An 18455-nucleotide genomic window follows, 5' to 3' on the forward strand; every position below is an offset into this window, starting at 1 on the left:
GGCGCCCGAGCGAGTCATGGCCAACGCGGGGTTGCAGCTGCTGGGCTTCATCCTGGCGTTTCTGGGCTGGATCGGCTCCATCGTCAGCACGGCGCTGCCCCAGTGGAAGGTTTACTCCTATGCTAGTGACAACATCGTGACGGCCCAGGCCATCTACGAGGGGCTGTGGATGTCGTGCGTGTCGCAGAGCACCGGGCAGATCCAGTGCAAAGTCTTCGACTCCTTGCTGAATCTGAACAGTGAGTGCCTTCCCCACTCCCCAGTTGTGGCTCAGGGTGGTGTAATGTTAATCGTTCAATCGTGTCCAACTCTTTGTAACCCCACAGACTGTAGCCCGCTAGGCTCCTCTGTCCATGGGCTTCTCCAGGCAAGAATACTGGAGTGCGTCGCCATTTCCTCCTCCAGAGGATCTTCCCCACCCAGAGATCGAACCCGGGCCTTCTTCATTGCCGGCAGATTCTTTGCTGTCTGAGTTACAGGGACCCAACCCCAAATGGCTCTCTTTTGGAGTAGTAGCTATCAAAAGGTTCTGTTGTGTGATTACATGTCTGTCAACCTTCAGTGGATCAAGTCTTCTGACCATGTGCCCCGCCATAAGGTAGTAGAGGGAACCGTGGTTTGGGGAAAGGGCCAACCAGACCTAAGCTCTAATTTTTCCTCTAACTCCCTAGGTGACACTCTTCTCAAGGTGTGAGTTTCAGCTTACATACCCATGAGTGGGGTGGCAATTGAGCGAGTGGGAGCCAAACTCGAATTTGAGCTCTTAGGCCTTTCCTGGACATTCTCAGATTCTGTGAAAATTGAAGAACTGTAGGGTTAGGACAAGAAAATGATGTGCCTTGAAAAATCTGGAGTCCGAAAGCTTCTCCAGCTTGTAAAATTAAATAGATAATGCCAGTTATTAGATATAACTTTTTTCTCTATCTTTACTATGAGTTATCATGAGAAGAAATCAGAGTCCTACATAGACTGTCTCAACCTAGTGTCTTCTCACACTTGAGTTTGAATCTCCTGATTCTTTTGACTTCTAAGATCCAGTTAGTGTGAAGGGGGCTTCCCCAGTGGCTCAGTGGTAAACAATCCGCCTGTAGTGCAGGAGACCTGGGTTCTATCCCTGGGTCAGGAAGATCCTCTGGAGAAGGAAATGGCAATCCACTCCAGTATTCTTGCCTGGAGAATCCCATGGACAGAAGAGCCTGGCAGCCTACAGTCCATGGGGCTGCAGATTCTCAGATATGACTGAGGGACTAAACAAGTGTGAGGAAGTCTTTCCCTCCAGTGACTCCTTGAAGAAGTAAGTCTCTAAAGATTCCCCAGAAGGTTTAGCTCTCAGACCAGGAGTCTTCAGAGGAGGAGATTGTATAGTCTTATTTTGGAAAGTGAAGGTGGGTGGCAGGTGGAAAAAGGATGAGAAGAAAGAGAAGTTCAAAATTACCTCTCTCCGTTATATAAAGGGGAAAATGAAGCTAAGGAGATACAGCTGATGAATGCAGAGATTGGGAGAGAGAGGGCAGGTCTTCTCTGAGTTTCTGTCTTCCACAGAGGAATTTCTATGTAACAAATGTTGGCTTCTTTCTTTCATAAGTTTGGACAGGATTATGTAGAGAGAAATAGTCCTAGATGTGATGGAGAGAAGAGTGACAGGATGGATTTTTTCTTTTATTGTTTTTTAAAACAAAAACTTCTGAGTGTTTTGTCAGAAATTCATTAAATTCCTGCTTACTTAGGTAACAACAATTCATGGCTAGAGTAGCTTCCTTGAGATATGACATTAGTTGTCCTGAACTTGTGTCTGTCATGCACTTGAACTAACTTGAATAAAAGCTTCCTTAGCCTTTGCCTAGACAAACAAGCCTGCCCACCAGTCCCCTTTGTGTGCTGACGGTAAGCAGTGTTCAAGTCGTCGCTCAAGTTTACTTCAGTTGCTTTGTCCACCTCCTGTGTGTGGTTTTGTCAAAAGCCATGCCCTTTAGAGTTGTTCACTCTGTTTCGAATCTGTTTAAAACTCTCGAGTACCTGTGGAATTTGTGAGTCAGTGTACACATGGCGGTTTTTAGTGTTGCCATCTCAGCTTTTCAGAGTTCCCATATTAGGATTCTTTCATACCAAATATAAGGAGTACATTAAGTATATGACTTTATATAATCATCGAATCTCCTCATGGATGGATAAATACGTGTAAGGAATTGTACAGCATCTGGCATGTCAGATTGAAGAACTGGCAGATGGAGATGGTTGTAAGGACAATTCCAGATAGATCTCTGATTCCTCTGATCAGAATGATTCATTTTCTTATTTTTAAGTATCTTTCAAGTTATGTTTATTCAGCTGCCCTGGATCTCAGTTGTGCCACTCAGGATCTTCAATCTTTTGGGGGGCATCTTGGATCTTTTACTTGTGGTATGTAGGATCTAGTTCCCTGACCAGGAATCGAACCTGGCTCCCCTGCACTGGGAGTGCAGTCTTGGCCACTGGACCACCAGGGAAATACTAGTAGTTCATTTTCAACATGTGCAAATAGACTTACCTTCCTTAAACAGCCAAATGAAATCAGATCAATCCATGTTGTAAATACCAAAATAGGTTATTCCTACACATGAAGATGTGTTAAAATGTTTTATTTTCATTTATACCTAACATAACTGTTATGATTTTTAAAGCTGTGGTGGAAGATCGGAACACTACCTTTCCTCTACCCATTTTGGAGATTGCTTTCTGATTTTTTTTTTTAACTCCATGTCTATTCCTATTTTCCTGTTGGTTAATGCCAGAGTTTATCAAAGGTGGGGCTGAGGCCTTTCTCTCAAAACTGACTCTCAGAAGAGAGAGCCTTGACTCACAGGTATACTTCCCAACCTGCCAGTGACTCACTAGATGCCTTTGGATGGAGCCCAGAGGACCTACCTGTCTCTGTTTCTCCACCTGGACAGTTGTGCTCATGCCCACCTGATGTAGAGACCTGGGAGGTGATTCATTGGCTGTTTTTGGTTTAGTACCGTGATATCCAGAGGTGAACGGGCTTATCTGTACATATAATTAGTGTTCCTTGAAACAAGTTGCACTCCACAAAGTGCTTTTAGGTGAAAAACTTAGAAGTTGCTTAAAATTGTAGCTTGTCTCTTTGCCAGTGGAGCCCACTTGGCAATTTAGGGCTCAGATTCTGGGATTTATAAAGGTTATAGCACTAGATGTGTTAAAATCCCTGGTTCCCCTTCTCTAACTGGTGTCAGCTGCAAAGAGCTCATGGCAGTGTCTAAAGGGATACAGTGCGCTTAAGGCAATGTCAAAAGTGAGACGCAGCAAGGCTTCTTTACATGGTTCTTGCAAAGCAGTTTATGAAAATGTAACTGGGGAACTTCCTGGGTAAAAAAAATAATACACCATGGATTGTGGTTTTACTATGGCTAAGACAGTTTCACTCCCATCCAAGAATGGATGTTTATTGACACTGATGACTGATAGTTGGAATATGCAAAAGAGAGTGCCAGATAGAGTTGATTTTCTTGATTAAACTGTACGTCTTGCCTTGTTTTGATTCATTTTTCAAACTTTTGGCAAGCTAGTTCCTATTTCATGTGCTTAGTTAATTGCTTCTCCTGGCTTAACTTTAATAGCTAGAGCTGTCCAAAGACTGGGTTGCCCCAGGAGGTTGCATGGTGGGAGGTGTGCAGGCAGAGGAATAAATAAGTATTTTGAAGGAATGCTGTAGGGAAAATCCAAGTCCCAGACAAATGGGAGGTTAGCCTAGACTCTCGGTAAGTCTCATCTAACCTTAGGATTCTGTAATTTGTTTATAAGCTCCTCTGGCCTGTTCAACCTGCTTTACATGAATCCACATGTGTGTAGGTGTGCTTTAATGAGTATTGGTTGTCGGTGAAGTTTCCCAGAACTCTCACCATGATGTCAGGCTCAATCAAAGAATAAAATCACTGACTTGGACGGTCTTTGACGCAGAGGCAGAGATGAGGGCACCTCCTTACACTTCTCTAGACTGCTGAACCACTAGTGTTTAAGGGGCCATTTGTGTTCAGATCTGTTTTGAGAATTAGTTCTGATTTTTGGAATGATGAAAGTCAAAACCCAGACGCAAACTTGAATACTCAGTTCTACACTAACTGGCCATGTTTATAATGGTGAGCCACTTGATCTCTCTGGACTGTAGTTTCCCCACTTGCAAAGAAGGGCAGAGTGGGTGGAACAGGGAGATGAATCCGTGACTCATTCATCCATTCAACCAGCATGAGCCAGGCCCTATCCTTGTTCCTAGAAATGCAGCTAAGATGATTGATAATGTGCAAATGTTGATTCCTTTCAGTGCCAACAGTCTTTGTTACTAACTGCAGTGATGCAAAGGACATAGGCAAGTGGCAGAGTTTAGGCTTCCTTGATTGGAGTGATGACTAAGTGGCACAGAAGTAACAGAGAAGCGTACATTTAATCATGAGACAGTTTCTCTTAAGAAACAAAGATAGCAAAAATGTTTGGAACATCCTAAAAAGCGGTTAAGTCCTGCCTTATCCCAGACCACAGTTATTGACTGTGCTGGAGTCTTGAGGTCACACCCAGTGGCCACCAGTTCATACATCAATCAAATGGAAATGCTAACAGTGAAGACTCTTGAGAAACTTTGAACTTGACTAAAAGTGAACAGTTTAATAAGTGAAGAAGCCATGGGAGTATAGCTCTGTGACAGTCTGTGATGAGTTCATTTAATTGCAGAAGAAAAAAGAGGATTTTTGTTCTAGTCACCCAGTGGTCAGTTTATCTGCTTAATACTTGTTAAGCAACTACTGATGCAAAGAGGGACTGCATAAAGATAGAGATATAATTAAAATCTTCTTTATTTATGACATATAATAGGGTAATAATATAGTAATATGGCTAGTAAATAGCATGAACAATGACAGGTATTTAAAGAAGTTCTGCTATTTGCGTAGTAAGACATTAGAAATGCTTTAGGAAAAAAAAAAATTCCACTGACTTGTCTCTGCTTGTCTTTCTACGCTTATGTTGATTAACCTCACTGTAGTAGATCAGTAACTTCTAACTCATTTCTTGTCTCGTAAGTGGAGATCTTTGTAAGTAGGTTTTCAAATTATACTTTCAGGTTGCAAGTGTTAAGAACTCCTTAGGGAGTCTTTAATCTCAAGATTATCAGTCTAGCTAAGTGTAATTAAAAGACCGCCTTCTCCATGTACTGCGGAATAACTATGAGGAACAATAAATAATGTACCTTTTTGAATGTTTGCTAACCATTTTCTCCAAAGACAGCTTTAATCGGTGGTAATAATATTGTAGAGGCAAATTTAATGGGCCAGAAAGGAACATATTTGCTTCAGATTGGAGCCACTCAGGTCAACTCAGAGTTAATAGTTCAAGACTTTATCTCTCTGGCCTAAAATATTTGGTGGCTTTCAAATATTTCTCAACTTCTCTGCCCTGCTAGTCATTGTTCCATCAGAAAAAAAACTTCATCCTGGAAGCTCATTAGATGCACAATTTAGAAAAATGTTTTAAATTAGATTTGGTTAAACAAAAAGTATGATTTTTTTCTCTGTAGGTGAATTTCTAGCTTTTAATAATCTAAACTAGAGCTGCCTTTATGTAGCAAGGTTTTAGTATCTTGAGGCTTTCTAAGAGGTGTTTCTCAGTGTAATTTCAAAAATTAAGCTTTACACAAAAGGTATTTTTACCAATTATATATGAATTTTTAAAAGATAAAGACATATTCAAATTTAAATTAATTGATTCCAGATTGAATAATCCATGAAACTTGCCAGGTACTAAGTGCTTTGAATAGAAATATGAACAAATATTTGGCCAAGTTATCAAGGAGCCCACAATTACATATTTTAGCTCTCTGACTTAAAAGGCTTCCATAAGACGTTAATTTGAAGGATTCATCTGGTTCCAGCTTAAAACTGTGCAATTTAGATTCTATCTGCATGTAAAACCCTCATAACTTGTAACACTTGCTTACTTTGATTTGTAATCCACTATTACATATGCCCAACTAGTGAGTTTTGATGCTGTTATGATTCTCAGCCTTTTTTCCCTATGTTTACATTTCTCCCCACATATCACTATAGTTAAGAATTCATCCAAATATCTCCAGTGATGCAAGATGAGATTTTGTGTCTGATGCCCATCTAGTATTATAAAATACAGACATTTCCTAAGCCAGTGGATGTCAAGACATAAATGAAAAAATACTGCTTCACGAAATAACACTATTGCTTTATCAGATTTTTAAAAATGAAACATGATCTCCTTGCAATATATGGTTTATACGATTCCTGAGTATAGGTTTTCCCCCATTTTCTCTGTTATTTTTGTGCATTATGCGTATAATTCTTTACACTATAAGACTTACTAGGGTTTGTAGCACACAGACCAAAATATCTGTTCCTTTCCCCTTAGAAATTTTGTAAAGTATTGGAAAGAATAAAATGGGGTGTGAATTAAATGTGTTTTCTTTGAGAACTGAAAGAAGAACAAACTCGGAGATGAAGACTGTGAAAACGAGATAATCCCAGGCAAGTGCAGGTGGAGTCCTGAAGTGGTTGATCCATGTACGCTCTCTGCCTGGGTGGTTTTATACAGGCCTGACTCAGTAGCTTGAGGCCTAGCAGACTCCTCGGAAGAGTACCTTGTGATCCAAGTGCTCAGACCTGCTGGGCTGGTGGCCTGCTGTTTATACATGAAGTACAGATCAGAATGATTATAGAAGCTGGATCTGGTTTGAAGCCCTACAACTCAAAGTAGAAAACTTAAGACATCAGAGAAAGCAACCAAAGTGGTGAATAAAGGTTGGAAAATTGAGCTTAATGGACAGACAGAGCAAAAGGTGGTTGAGAGAAGTAAAACGCTTTACATATTTGAAGGGCTGTCAGAGGAAGACAGAGGGTAAAAAATCTTTTCATTCTTCCTTTAAGACCCTAAATGGCTTCTGCTACATTTAGAATAAACTCCAAACCCCTTTCCCTAGCTTGCAAAATGGTACATGATAAATGCCTTCTGCTTACCTTGCTAACCCTTTGCATTTTACTTTCCACATCCAAACATCCTCCAATAGTGGCTAGCTTTCCCAGTTTGTCCAGGATTGAAGACCTTCTCAGAAGGCAGGACTTATAGTTTTAAAACCTAGGGAGTCAGGCAAAACGGATGAGTGGTCACCCGGTCCTCCACGTGAATCATCTCTGTGACTTTCAGCGTCTCCTTTTCCAGTGTTCCTTTGATTGAAATGCTTTCTTTCTGAGTGGCACTTAGGACCAAATCAGAAATCTCTGTTATGTAGAACAGGTTATTTATTTTATTTTTCATTTTTCTTCTGAGCATGTTTGCCTTTGCAAAACGATTGGCAAACCAGAAGGAAGGACACACCATAATTATGGAGTCCTTGGTACTTTTCTCTTCATACCACAGTATAATTTGTGATTCCAAGGGAGGTTTCACAATAATCTCATAAGCAGCTATAGTCCCTGGACATGGAACAACAGACTGGTTCCAAGTAGGGAAAGGAGTACGTCAAGGCTGTATATTGTCACCCTGCTTATTTAACTTATATACAGAGTACATCATGAGAAACGCTGGGCTGGAAGAATCACAAGCTGGAATCAAGAGTGCTGGGAGAAATATCAAGAACCTCAGATATGCAGATGACACCACCCTTATGGCAGAAAGTGAAGAGGAACTAAAGAACCTCTTGATGATAGTGAAAGAGGAGAGTGAAAAAGTTGGCTTAAAGCTCAACATTCAGAAAACTAAGATCATGGCATCTGGTCCCATTACTTCATGGCAAATAGATGGGGAAACAGTGGAAACAGTGGCTGACTTTATTTTTCTGGGCTCCAAAATCACTACAGATGGTGATTGCAGCCATGAAATTAAAACATGCTTACTCCTTGAAAGGAAAGTTATGACCAACCTAGACAGCATATTAAAAAGCAGAGACATTACTTTGCCAACAAAGGTCCATCTAGTCAAGGCTATGGTTTTTCCAGTGGTCACGTATGGATGTGAGAGTTGGACTAAAAAGAAAGCTGAGAGTAGAAGAATCGATGCTTCTGAACTGTGGTGTTGGAGAAGACTCTTGAGAGTCCCTTGGACTGCAAGGAGATCCAACCAGTCCATCCTAAAGGAGATCAGTTCTGGGTGTTCATTGGAAGGACTGATGTTGAAGCTGAAACTCTAATACTTTGGCCCCCTGATATGAGGAGCTGACTTACTTGAAAAGACCCTGATGCTGGGAAAGATTGAGGGCAGGAGGAGAAGGAGACGACAGAGGATGAGATGGTTGGATGGCATCATGGACTCGATGGACATGGGTTTGGGTGGACTCCAGGAGTTGGTAATGGACAGGGAGGCCTGGCATGCTGCGGTTCATGGGGTCACAAAGAGTCGGACATGACTTGAGTGACTGAACTGAACTGAGCTGATAGTTCCTGGTAACCCATGATCCATGAGACATGTTTTGATTCAGAAGTTCTTGGGCCAACCTTCAATCTTCAAATAAGTATATAAGTTGGGTGCATACTTGCCCACATGCATTTATGGGGAAGTGAATCTATGAGGTGAGCATGAGAGTGCCTTTGGTTTGCTTTGTAATTAAATCAAGTAAAAAGTTATCTTGGCTTCCCAAATCTCTCTCATATACAGTCAGAAAATGTCTTTAATACTTTCAGGAAGAGATCACTATGATTTTATCATAGATTACCTGGTTGCGGCAAGGATGGAAATATTTAAAAAATTTAATAAATTGATGTTTTAAAAATCTTTAGTGTTAATTATGACTTGTAGCCTAAATTCTCAACCCTAAAGATACTGACACTGAGCCTAAGTCTAAATTAGATACTGAGATATAAAGCCTTTCTCTCACGTCATCCAGTTTTGAGACCATTAGGAAGTCAATTGTTCCAACTTCCTGGTTACAGATATCATCACTCATACTTTACATAATAAAAACATGATCCCAAAGAACAGTAACTGGCTTACCCATAAGTTAGCACACTTTGTTATTATAATATAAATAATTTTTATATTTGCAAAAAGACATCATATGTTAACACTGTCCAAAAGATAATGATCTTTATTTGATGGAGGAAATAAATCTAAAGTCAAACTCATCTAACCAGTGTAGTTACAACTCACTTTTCTTTGAGAATCTGTGCCTCAGATATTTTTGAGAATTTCTTTGAGAATTTATGCCATAGGGATAGCATCACGCTTTTACTCTTTAATATATTTACTGGCATATCTCAAACCTAGGCCTATATATTTGATCATGACTTAGTATACCAATGACAAGAACAAGAAATTAGAAAATTAGTGGAATCCTAAGAAGTGCTACATTGAATTTTCAGCCATTTTACAATGTAGTAATTTAAATAGTTTTAAACACCAGTGATATTTCTGAATATAAACCTACTATGTTCCAAAATCAAAGGCTATTATGTTTTGTTCTGAAAAAAATGGTTTTCAGATCCCCACCCCACCCCCATCACTGGATTTATGTGTTGCTTATCCAGCCAAGACAATCTATGAGAAATTCATTTCTTGTCTTCCACATTCACCCACCCAGATTTTCCCCAGCTTGATGACTGGAGTATAAAGCTGTTGACTGTTACCAAGATATATTGTAAACCATTTAAAGCATAAATGGTTTAACATTAAGGATAACGTGTGATTGTTATTTCAGAATTAACATTCTCCATTAGTAAGAATTAACAATGTGTTATAAGCCTATTCAACCAGATCATTAATTATTTTTCAGCAGATTTTGAATTTAATGTTAAAAACATAAACTGTTAGAGCTGGAGGAATTCTTATTCATCATTCAGCCAGATATTTGTTTTTCCGGAGGATAAACTATGTTGGGTTCCTGCAGAGGCATCACTAGAACTGGGGTCTCCTGACTCCTGGTTATGTTTCCTGTCTTCCATACAGCATTGAAATGACTTGGTCTTCTACCACTCTTCTCTCATTGGTCTAGACATAATTGTTACATGTTCTAAAATGTGTTTTGTCAGGCACTCTGCAAGCAACCCGTGCCTTGATGGTGATCGGCATCCTGCTGGGACTAATAGCCATCTTTGTGGCCACCCTTGGCATGAAGTGTATGAAGTGCATGGAAGACGACGAGGCACAGAAGATGCGGATGGCTGTCTTTGGGGGCGTGATCTTTCTTATTTCAGGTAAGAGAGGCCCTGTCCCTCTTAGACCTTATTAAACGCTTTCTGACATTTTTTAAGGTCTAGTTTTTTTGCTTCCTTAGATCATGTTGGTTTTATTGCTCTTAAATCAATTGAATTCAGTTCCTTTAAAATATGAAGCATAGAAACTTTAAACCCAATTGACTTTCACTTTTTCAAATGGGAACTGAATAAAAATCTGAGATCTATGTTCACAGTTGACAGGTCTATTCCCTGAGGTTTCAGGTGCCAACTGATTCATTAGAAACAGTCTCCTCAAGTGAAGGGAGATATTTTTTCTATCTGGCAAATACTAAGGACCAATTCTGTGTAATTCAGAAAATTTCTGTGGTGTCTCTACTGATACTACGTGGGAAAGATGGGAAATGGTAAGAGAGAACATGAGGAAGGTGTAATCATACAGTTATAAATGAATGGAATGAGTAGGGCTGGGATTATTGAAGGAAGAGGAGGACATTATTCCATGTAAGCAGTACTGATTCTAGAATGAACAGGCTTTACCGATAGATCAATGAAGAGAAAGGTCATTTGGAGTTCAGGTGGAATATTGGAATGGTAGGAAATGAGAAGAAATGAGTTAAAAAGAGAAAATAATACAGAAAAGTCTTGGAATAAAAACCTTGACAAAAGAGTGAGATTACATTTTCCATAGACAATAAATATGTATTTATTGCTTTATTCAAATCTTATGTGACCTTTGAGAAAATGAGAGTCAGAAGAGGACAAGGACAGTTCATTTGTAAAGTCTTATAATAAAGTTAATATTAAATAACATCTCACATACAAGGTTGTCATTACCATCTTTCTAAATTCCATATATATGCGTTAGTATACTGTATTGGTGTTTCTGGATGCCTGGGGCTGGTGCACTGAGACGACCCAGAGGGATGGTATGGGGAGGGAGGAAGGAGGGGGTTTGAGGAGGGAGGGGGGTTGAGGATGGGGAACACGTGTATACCTGTGGTGGATTCGTGTTGATGTATGGCAAAACCAATACAATATTATAAAGTAATTAACCTCCAATTAAAATAAATGAATTAAAAAATAAATAAGATAATATGTGCATTAAAAATGTGTATGTATATAAAATAATAGACTATTATATGTCATATATTGTAGGTGTCTATTGTTTTGAAATAGACTATTACATATGCTTTCCTGATGGCTCGATGATAAAGAATCTGCTTGCCAATGCAGGAGATATGGACGTGATCCCTGGGATGGGAAGATTGCCTGGAGAAGGAAATGGAAACCCACTCCAATATTCTTGCCTGGGAAATCCCATGGACAGGGGAGCTTGGCAAGCTACAGTCCATGGGGTCACAAAGAGTCAGACATGACTTAGAGACTAAACAACAACAATAAGACTATTACATAAACTATATATGGTAGTCTATTGTTTTTGGAAATGACATTAGTAGTATAATCTACCACTAGGAAAAACTAGAATTAGATTTTTTCCTCATTTTCTCTTTAAGAAAAGTATGTGGATTTCATGAACAATGAAGGAAGAATGCTTGTGGCTTTACTAAACATTTGGTTACAGATTATTCAAATTACTACTGCAGAGCATTTTATTCCCAACACTTAGGTTTTACACCAAAGGCTAGGGATACACTTACTGAGTAGAACCTGTCCTCCGCTGATCTTCTAGTAACTCCCGTCCATCACTCCTGCAGTCTCACGGACTTCTAGGAGTGAGGGTTGCAAGTTCCAGAGTATTCATATTTTCTACTCGAGCAGCCAAAAGCCACAGTGTTTTCTTTCAAGTATTAGAAGCAGTTAGGTTGGACCACTTTTTTTGTAGGAGGAAGAGGGCAATGGGTGTAGCATAGAAATATTAATCTGTCTAAATTGATGAATTTTTAGACTGACTGTGTGCTAAGTCACTTCAGTCATGTCTGACTCTTTGAAACCCTATATACTATAACTTGCCAGGCTCCTCTGTCCATGGGATTCTCCAGGAAAGAATACTGGAGTGGGTTGCCATGCCCTCTTCCAGGGGTTCTTCCTGACCCAGGGATCAAAACCTGTGTCTCTTACATCTCCTACATTGGCAGGCATTTTCCTTAACACTAGTGCCACCTAAGCCCAGACTATAAAAAAGAAATTATTTAAGTTCTTTGGATAAGAAAAATTGAGGTACTATATACTTATTTTAATAAATGATAGAGTAGATTATTTTGACTAAGTGGTTTCTGTGGGGCTGCCCAGGTGTCTCAATGGTAGAGAATCCACCTGCTAATATAGGACATGCAGGTTCAATTACTGGGTCTGGAAGATCTCCTAGAGGAGGAAATGGCAACCCACTCCAGTATTCTTGCCTGGAAAATCCCATGGATAGAGGAACCTGCAGGCTACAATCCAGTCAAAGACTGAGCATGCACACGTGCACTGAAATGCGAGAGGCATGAGAAACTGGGAGTGCGCTGCGTACAATGATCTGATGTGGCGCCTCAGAGAATCTCATGGCCAGACCTGGAACATCTGGCCAATAGGGTGTAGGGATGTAGGTGATTGGGGTACCCTGAGCCAGGTCCAATGTGTTCCTGCTATCTGGCTATTTACATTCATTTTGATCCTTCAGAAATGTGAATTTTGCCTTTTGGCCAAGAAGAATGTGGAAGAGTTTTCATCTTCCCTTTTTTAAGTGACGAGCTTTACTAATAAGGACTTTGGTTTTATCAAAAGTAGTCTAGCACACTAATTTATAACAATCTATTTTAAAGAGATCTTAAATGACATGAATCTCCTGAATGTTTCCAAAAGAATGTTATTTGTGCCAGGGACCCTAAACTGTAAGTGAATAAGATGGCATGAACAGTCATGTGCCTAACTCCAACCTAGTATTTTTGTCTGTCTTAAGAGAACACTTATACAAAATCATGTTTGAACCTCTATTCATCCTAAATTAATGTCGTCTGAATTAAAATGGACTAAATTTAAAACGTCAGCGTTATTGATGAAAGTTCATACTTGTAAAATACTTATAAATTTAATGAGCCATGCATTTATGCTCAGTGTTCCATGGTGATTAACAGTCTTTTGGTTTGAATTTCTATAGGTCTGGCTGTTTTGGTTGCCACAGCATGGTATGGCAATAGAATTGTTCAAGAATTCTATGACCCCATGACCCCGGTCAATGCCAGGTAATGTTAGTCACATATAAATTTGTTTGTTCTCTGAGAAAATACCCTTTTATGTTCTTCAAAGTCCAGTTAGTATGGTGACTTCCCAGACTTGCTATCCAGAATTTTATGGAATTTTCGCCAAAATTGAAAATAACTTGAATGGCCTGTGACATGTTAAAAATAGTTTGATAATTACTTTAACGGCATGTATTGATGACAAAATAAACTTCAAAGTAGAAAAGCTATATACTTTCCAAATGTATGCAGGACCTTTTTCATATTTTTTTTAATTTTTTTAATATTAATAAAGATACCAATGTATTTGAAATTTCATTTTTGAAGTATATTCTGATACAACACTTTTGATTATTTGTAACTAAACATAGTTTATGATTGATCAAAAAAACAGTTCTATTGTACAGGTTAATAACCTCTAACAGAAACTTCATTCCTAACAATTTTCTTTATGGAAAAACTATTTTATTTATGAAAAGGATGAGTTACCACTATGAAATTATGTGTTTCATCACATCCATAAAATAATTTTAGAAAGATCATCCTTCTTAATATTGCAAGTTTTGGAAGTTAAAGAGCTGACTCTTGGCTCTCATGTAATGATACCCTTTGATCAGAGACAAGGTTCTTTGTCTCACTGTGTTCACTTCTTTAAAGCCTAATAACTATATTCAGAGTTGGGATGTTAAGATGTAATTATTGTTTGTTGAGTGCGAAGATGAATGGATGAAAAATGCTAGTGGTGGAGAGATAAGGTGTGCTTCTTTGTTTACAGTCACCCATGTATAAGAAAACACATACTGCCATGTTGTTGGAACCTATCCCATAAGACTACAAAGTAGGGACAGAAACTGGGGGAGGTCAATAGGCTAAAATTTTACCAGTAATGGATATGAAAGCACTTTGTAAATTGTCGGGCACTGTATACTTACTTACACTGTCTCACATGATCCTAAAAGCAGTACAGTGAGGAAGATGGGATCATTGTGCTTTAAGAGAAGCAGCCTCTGAGGTTGAGACATGGAGTTCATGACCCACAGTTCAGCAGCTGAGAGTTTGCATCAGAATTCAAACTCAGGCCTTATCATTCTAGATCCAACCCTTCTCTTTCCTATTGTCAACCATCAGTCACAGATCTTCTCCCAGAAGTATGGCTTAATACATCCACCTGGGTCAACTTAACCTAGAACAACCTATGGGTTGTTTAGGAGTTTTTTCCGCAAAACCATAGATCAGATTTCAGTGTTTATCAGGGGTTAACTGTTGAAAAGTCTAATAGTCTCCAAAACACTCTGGCAGTTTTTTTGTTTTGTTTTGTTTTTTATAGAATACTTTTGTTACTTGGTGATAGCATGACTTGTTAAGTTTTAGTCTAGGAACCATATTCCAAACCTGACTTTTAAGGTATGTGGCATACTTTAAAAGTCTCCTATGCATGGAAAAGTCTTTGGAAATATGTGTATAATTAACCTGGTGTTACGTGACACATTGTCTGATCTACTGTTGCAAATTGTCAACAACTGCAATGTGAACCTTTTTGTGTGTGTGTCCACAAACCTTAAAGTACTTCATAAAATTTAAAGGGATCACAGGGGATTTTTTTTTCCAGTGGAAAAAAAATGAGTGTGATATCAATTTCATTCTTTAATTACATTAGAGAAGTTTCCAATGGTTCATTGATTAAGCAAATGAATCACCTTTTCTCTTTTAGGTATGAATTTGGTCAGGCTCTCTTCATTGGCTGGGCTGCTGCTTCTCTCTGCCTTCTGGGAGGCGCCCTGCTGTGCTGCTCCTGTCCCCGGAAAACAACATCTTACCCAACACCCAGGCCCTATCCCAAGCCAGCACCTTCCAGTGGGAAAGACTATGTGTGACATGGAAGCAAAAGCTGACAACCCTGTTGGAACCAACAAGAAATGGACATTGAAATACTGGCATTGACCTTAAGATCTTAGCTTTTGACTCTTGTAGTCTGAACTGTGGTATTACAACAAAAAACATATTTTTTTAAAAAAATATCCATTGCTAAAAATGACTTAGCCTTATCTTATCTCCTCTCCTCAATACAGAAGGGAAGCCTTTGCCATTTGTATTACTGCTTCCCACTGAGTAATCATCTCAAATGAGGGGAGAGAGCATTCCTTAAATATATATAGATATGTACATAAACATGTTTTTCTATAAAAAAGTTAGTATGAATCCTTATTCGCATTGTATTGGTACCAGCATTCTTAAAATATATCTAAAAAGTGAAAAAAAAATATTTAATTCTTGATTAAGTCATTTATTTGGTATTTTTCAAATTCTTCTTTCTTTATGTATACATATATAATAGGTCAAGTATAATTTACCCTCCTTCATCAGCTTTTGGTGTCTTCCACAGAAGACCTGACCTGCTTTACCAAGTATGAATTATTTCAGTTCTTCACATGTGCCCTCTTTAAATGTTTGTATCATATTTTTTTTATTACCATGATCTTTTAGCACTTGCTGTTTCAGCATTAAGTCATTCTTTATGCCTTTGTTTTTTGTGAGGTTGAGCTTAACTCTTGAATCTGATAACACTAACACATTTTATATGCCTATAGTTTAATTCCTAAAGTCAGTAAGAGTCTCTTGCAGACCAGAGCTTTGGGAGCAAATCTTCCTGTGTGTGGCTGGATGATATGTTCCTGTTGACCTTCCCATACGCCTCCTGTACCTTGACCTCTAACACACTTATTTGCTTTGAAAATATTTGTCCCTTTGAGGAACTGTGTGCTGCTTTTCCAGGTATTTTAACACAATTTCATTGATTAAATTTTTTGAGCTACTTATTCACAGTTATATACCCTCCCAAACTACCTTATTCTTGTCCCCTTCCTTAACTGTGTTGTTCTCTTGTATAGCTTACCTCTCTTCCCAGAGAGGAACAGACTGTTTGAATGAAGTACTCAAATTTCTGTAGTGATACTCTGATGACGAATATTCCCTCTGTAGCTTATAAGCAAGTCACTTAATCCTTCCCCTCTTTTCCCATCTGTCAAATTGAGATAATGCTACTTAACCAGTTGGTAGAGTGGTATAAATATTAATTAGTTGATATCATGCTCATTCTTTGAACATGAAACATGCCTAAGTAGTATTTCTATTTGCTAAATTGGCTGTTAAGAAGTCGTTGAACCAAACCTACACACAGGCCTTCTCGTGGTTAGGCACCTTCCTCTCTCCTCAGGCCTGTTTCCTTCCTTTCAGCGGTGGCCACCATTTTGTTGGCACTCTGTTCCATTTTAACAATTGCTCTTAGTTTTCCAGTTTGTGGAAAATAACTCCTTCACTTCAGCAAGATGTTGTAATGGAAAGGGTGTTGACTCAGTGTCTGGAGACTTGATTTGAATCTTGGTGCTATCAATTACAGTGTGAGTTTGGGCAAGGTACAGGTTGCCCTAGATTTATTGCTTCATTTCTAAAGAGAGGATTGTAATGCCTGACCTGCCTACCTCACAGGGCTATTGAGGGGATCCAGTGAGACAGGATACACGTAAATGTGATTTTGTAAGGTGAAAAGTATTGTACTAGGGGAAAGAATCAAGGAATTTAAGTACATAGATTTTAGACTATTTTTCAAATGACTGAAAAGAGAAATTTTAAGAAATGGATTTCCTGTCTTAACCAACCTCTCAAGTGAGGAGACAAGTGAATTTCAGCTTGCTAAGTGAAAAAAAAAAAAAAATTTAAGGAAGTCAGTTTTCTTTGATCAATGTGGCCTAATGCTTTTCGTGTGGCTAAGATTTTCTCCTTTCAGGAATGCAGACTTGACCTAGAACAAGTTTGCAGATGTAATGGGTAAAACGGAAGTGTAAGTGTTGACCAAAGAATGGAAGATTTTTTGAGTTTTAATAACTTGTAAGGGTATACAAGATGGATATTGGTTAAGTGATGTCATCAGAGGTATCGCTACTAGCTGGCAGCTAACATGGCTAGGATAGGTAGTTTAGAAATGCAACTCATAGTGAAACCACCTAGGGGAAGTTATCCAAAGGACTGAATCATAGGACTTGAACCTAGTAAATTTTAGTGCGTCTTCCAAACCTGAAAGTCTGCGCTCCTAGAATGTATAATTCAAAGAATCTCTGCTACCTTCATAGATCCTAATGATGGGCAAGTATTAATACATGTGGTTACTAGTTGGTAAACTCTGAAAAGAAGTCCATAGTACAAAATGGCCAACAGAATTGTGACACCAGAATCTGTCTGACTTTGATATTTTTGTACTCTACTACCTTACTTGGAAATGGATAGATATTTCAGGAGTTTGTAATGGGAATTTGTATAAAGCATTACTCTTTTTCAATAAATTGTTTTTTTATTATAAATCTTTAGTCGGTTTATTATTTTTTTAATCATTTATTTCAAGATTGCCTTGCATGGAAGATGAGATGGCTCAGGATAGGATCCAACTTACGATGTATTCCTGGGAAATAGCTATGGTGCCTCTGGGCCACTTGTCAAGTATTTGCGTGACTCCACCTACTGGAATGCCCTACTGCTCTCCAACTGTGCTTCTTCCTCACCAAGGGTGGTGATAGAAGACAATGACAGGAGAGAGAACTTCATTTCTCTCATCCATAGAAAGGAGACATACTACAATAAATGACTAAGTGATAAAGTAGTCAACTGTAAAGCACTGTGAAAACTTAAGTTGGTTGTGTTTCCTACAAGTTGGCAGAGTGAAAGACAGCTAGAAATCCATTATTGTTTTTGTAATAATTACCAGGTGGTACAATGGTAAAGAATCTGCCTGCCAATGAAGGAAATGCAGAAGATGTAGGTTCAATCCCTGAGCTAGGAAGATCCCCTGGAGGCGAAAATAGCAACCCACTCCAGTATTCTTGCTGGGGAAATCCCATGAACAGAGAAGTCTGTTGGACCAGGGGCTGCTAAGAGTTGGATAGGACTGAGCACGTGAACACCCACACATTACCAAAACTACTTCTTAGGAAAGTAAGTGATGAAACTTATTCACTCATTATCTAAAAATATCAATGATTGATACAGCCTTAGTTGTAACCACTTCTTCAGCAATTTACATAGTACAGAGACAGGCTAGTAAACAAAG

General features: G+C 38.8%; 1 protein-coding gene across 1 annotated transcript; it reads left to right on the top strand.

Annotated features, from left to right (window-relative positions):
• Window positions 1–16: 16 nt before the first annotated feature.
• On the top strand, window positions 17–15231 carry CLDN1 (claudin 1). Its single transcript, NM_001185016.1, has 4 exons — window positions 17–239; window positions 10029–10193; window positions 13276–13360; window positions 15069–15231. The coding sequence occupies exons 1-4, from the start codon at window positions 17–19 to the stop codon at window positions 15229–15231; spliced, it is 636 nt and encodes a 211-aa protein (NP_001171945.1).
• The last annotated feature ends 3224 nt before the right edge of the window (window positions 15232–18455 follow it).

The sequence above is a fragment of the Ovis aries genome, chromosome 1, assembly GCF_016772045.2.
Source record: "Ovis aries strain OAR_USU_Benz2616 breed Rambouillet chromosome 1, ARS-UI_Ramb_v3.0, whole genome shotgun sequence".
NCBI classification, from domain to species: Eukaryota; Metazoa; Chordata; class Mammalia; order Artiodactyla; family Bovidae; genus Ovis; species Ovis aries.

Excerpts from the sequence above, each read along its gene's own strand:
- CLDN1 (NM_001185016.1), top strand. The coding sequence starts at position 17 with ATGGCCAACGCGGGGTTGCAGCTGCTGGGCTTCATCCTGGCGTTTCTG. Across the intron at positions 240-10,028 it reads CTCCTTGCTGAATCTGAACA|GCACTCTGCAAGCAACCCGT; the intron begins GTGAGTGCCTTC and ends GTGTTTTGTCAG. Across the intron at positions 13,361-15,068 it reads ATGACCCCGGTCAATGCCAG|GTATGAATTTGGTCAGGCTC; the intron begins GTAATGTTAGTC and ends TTTCTCTTTTAG.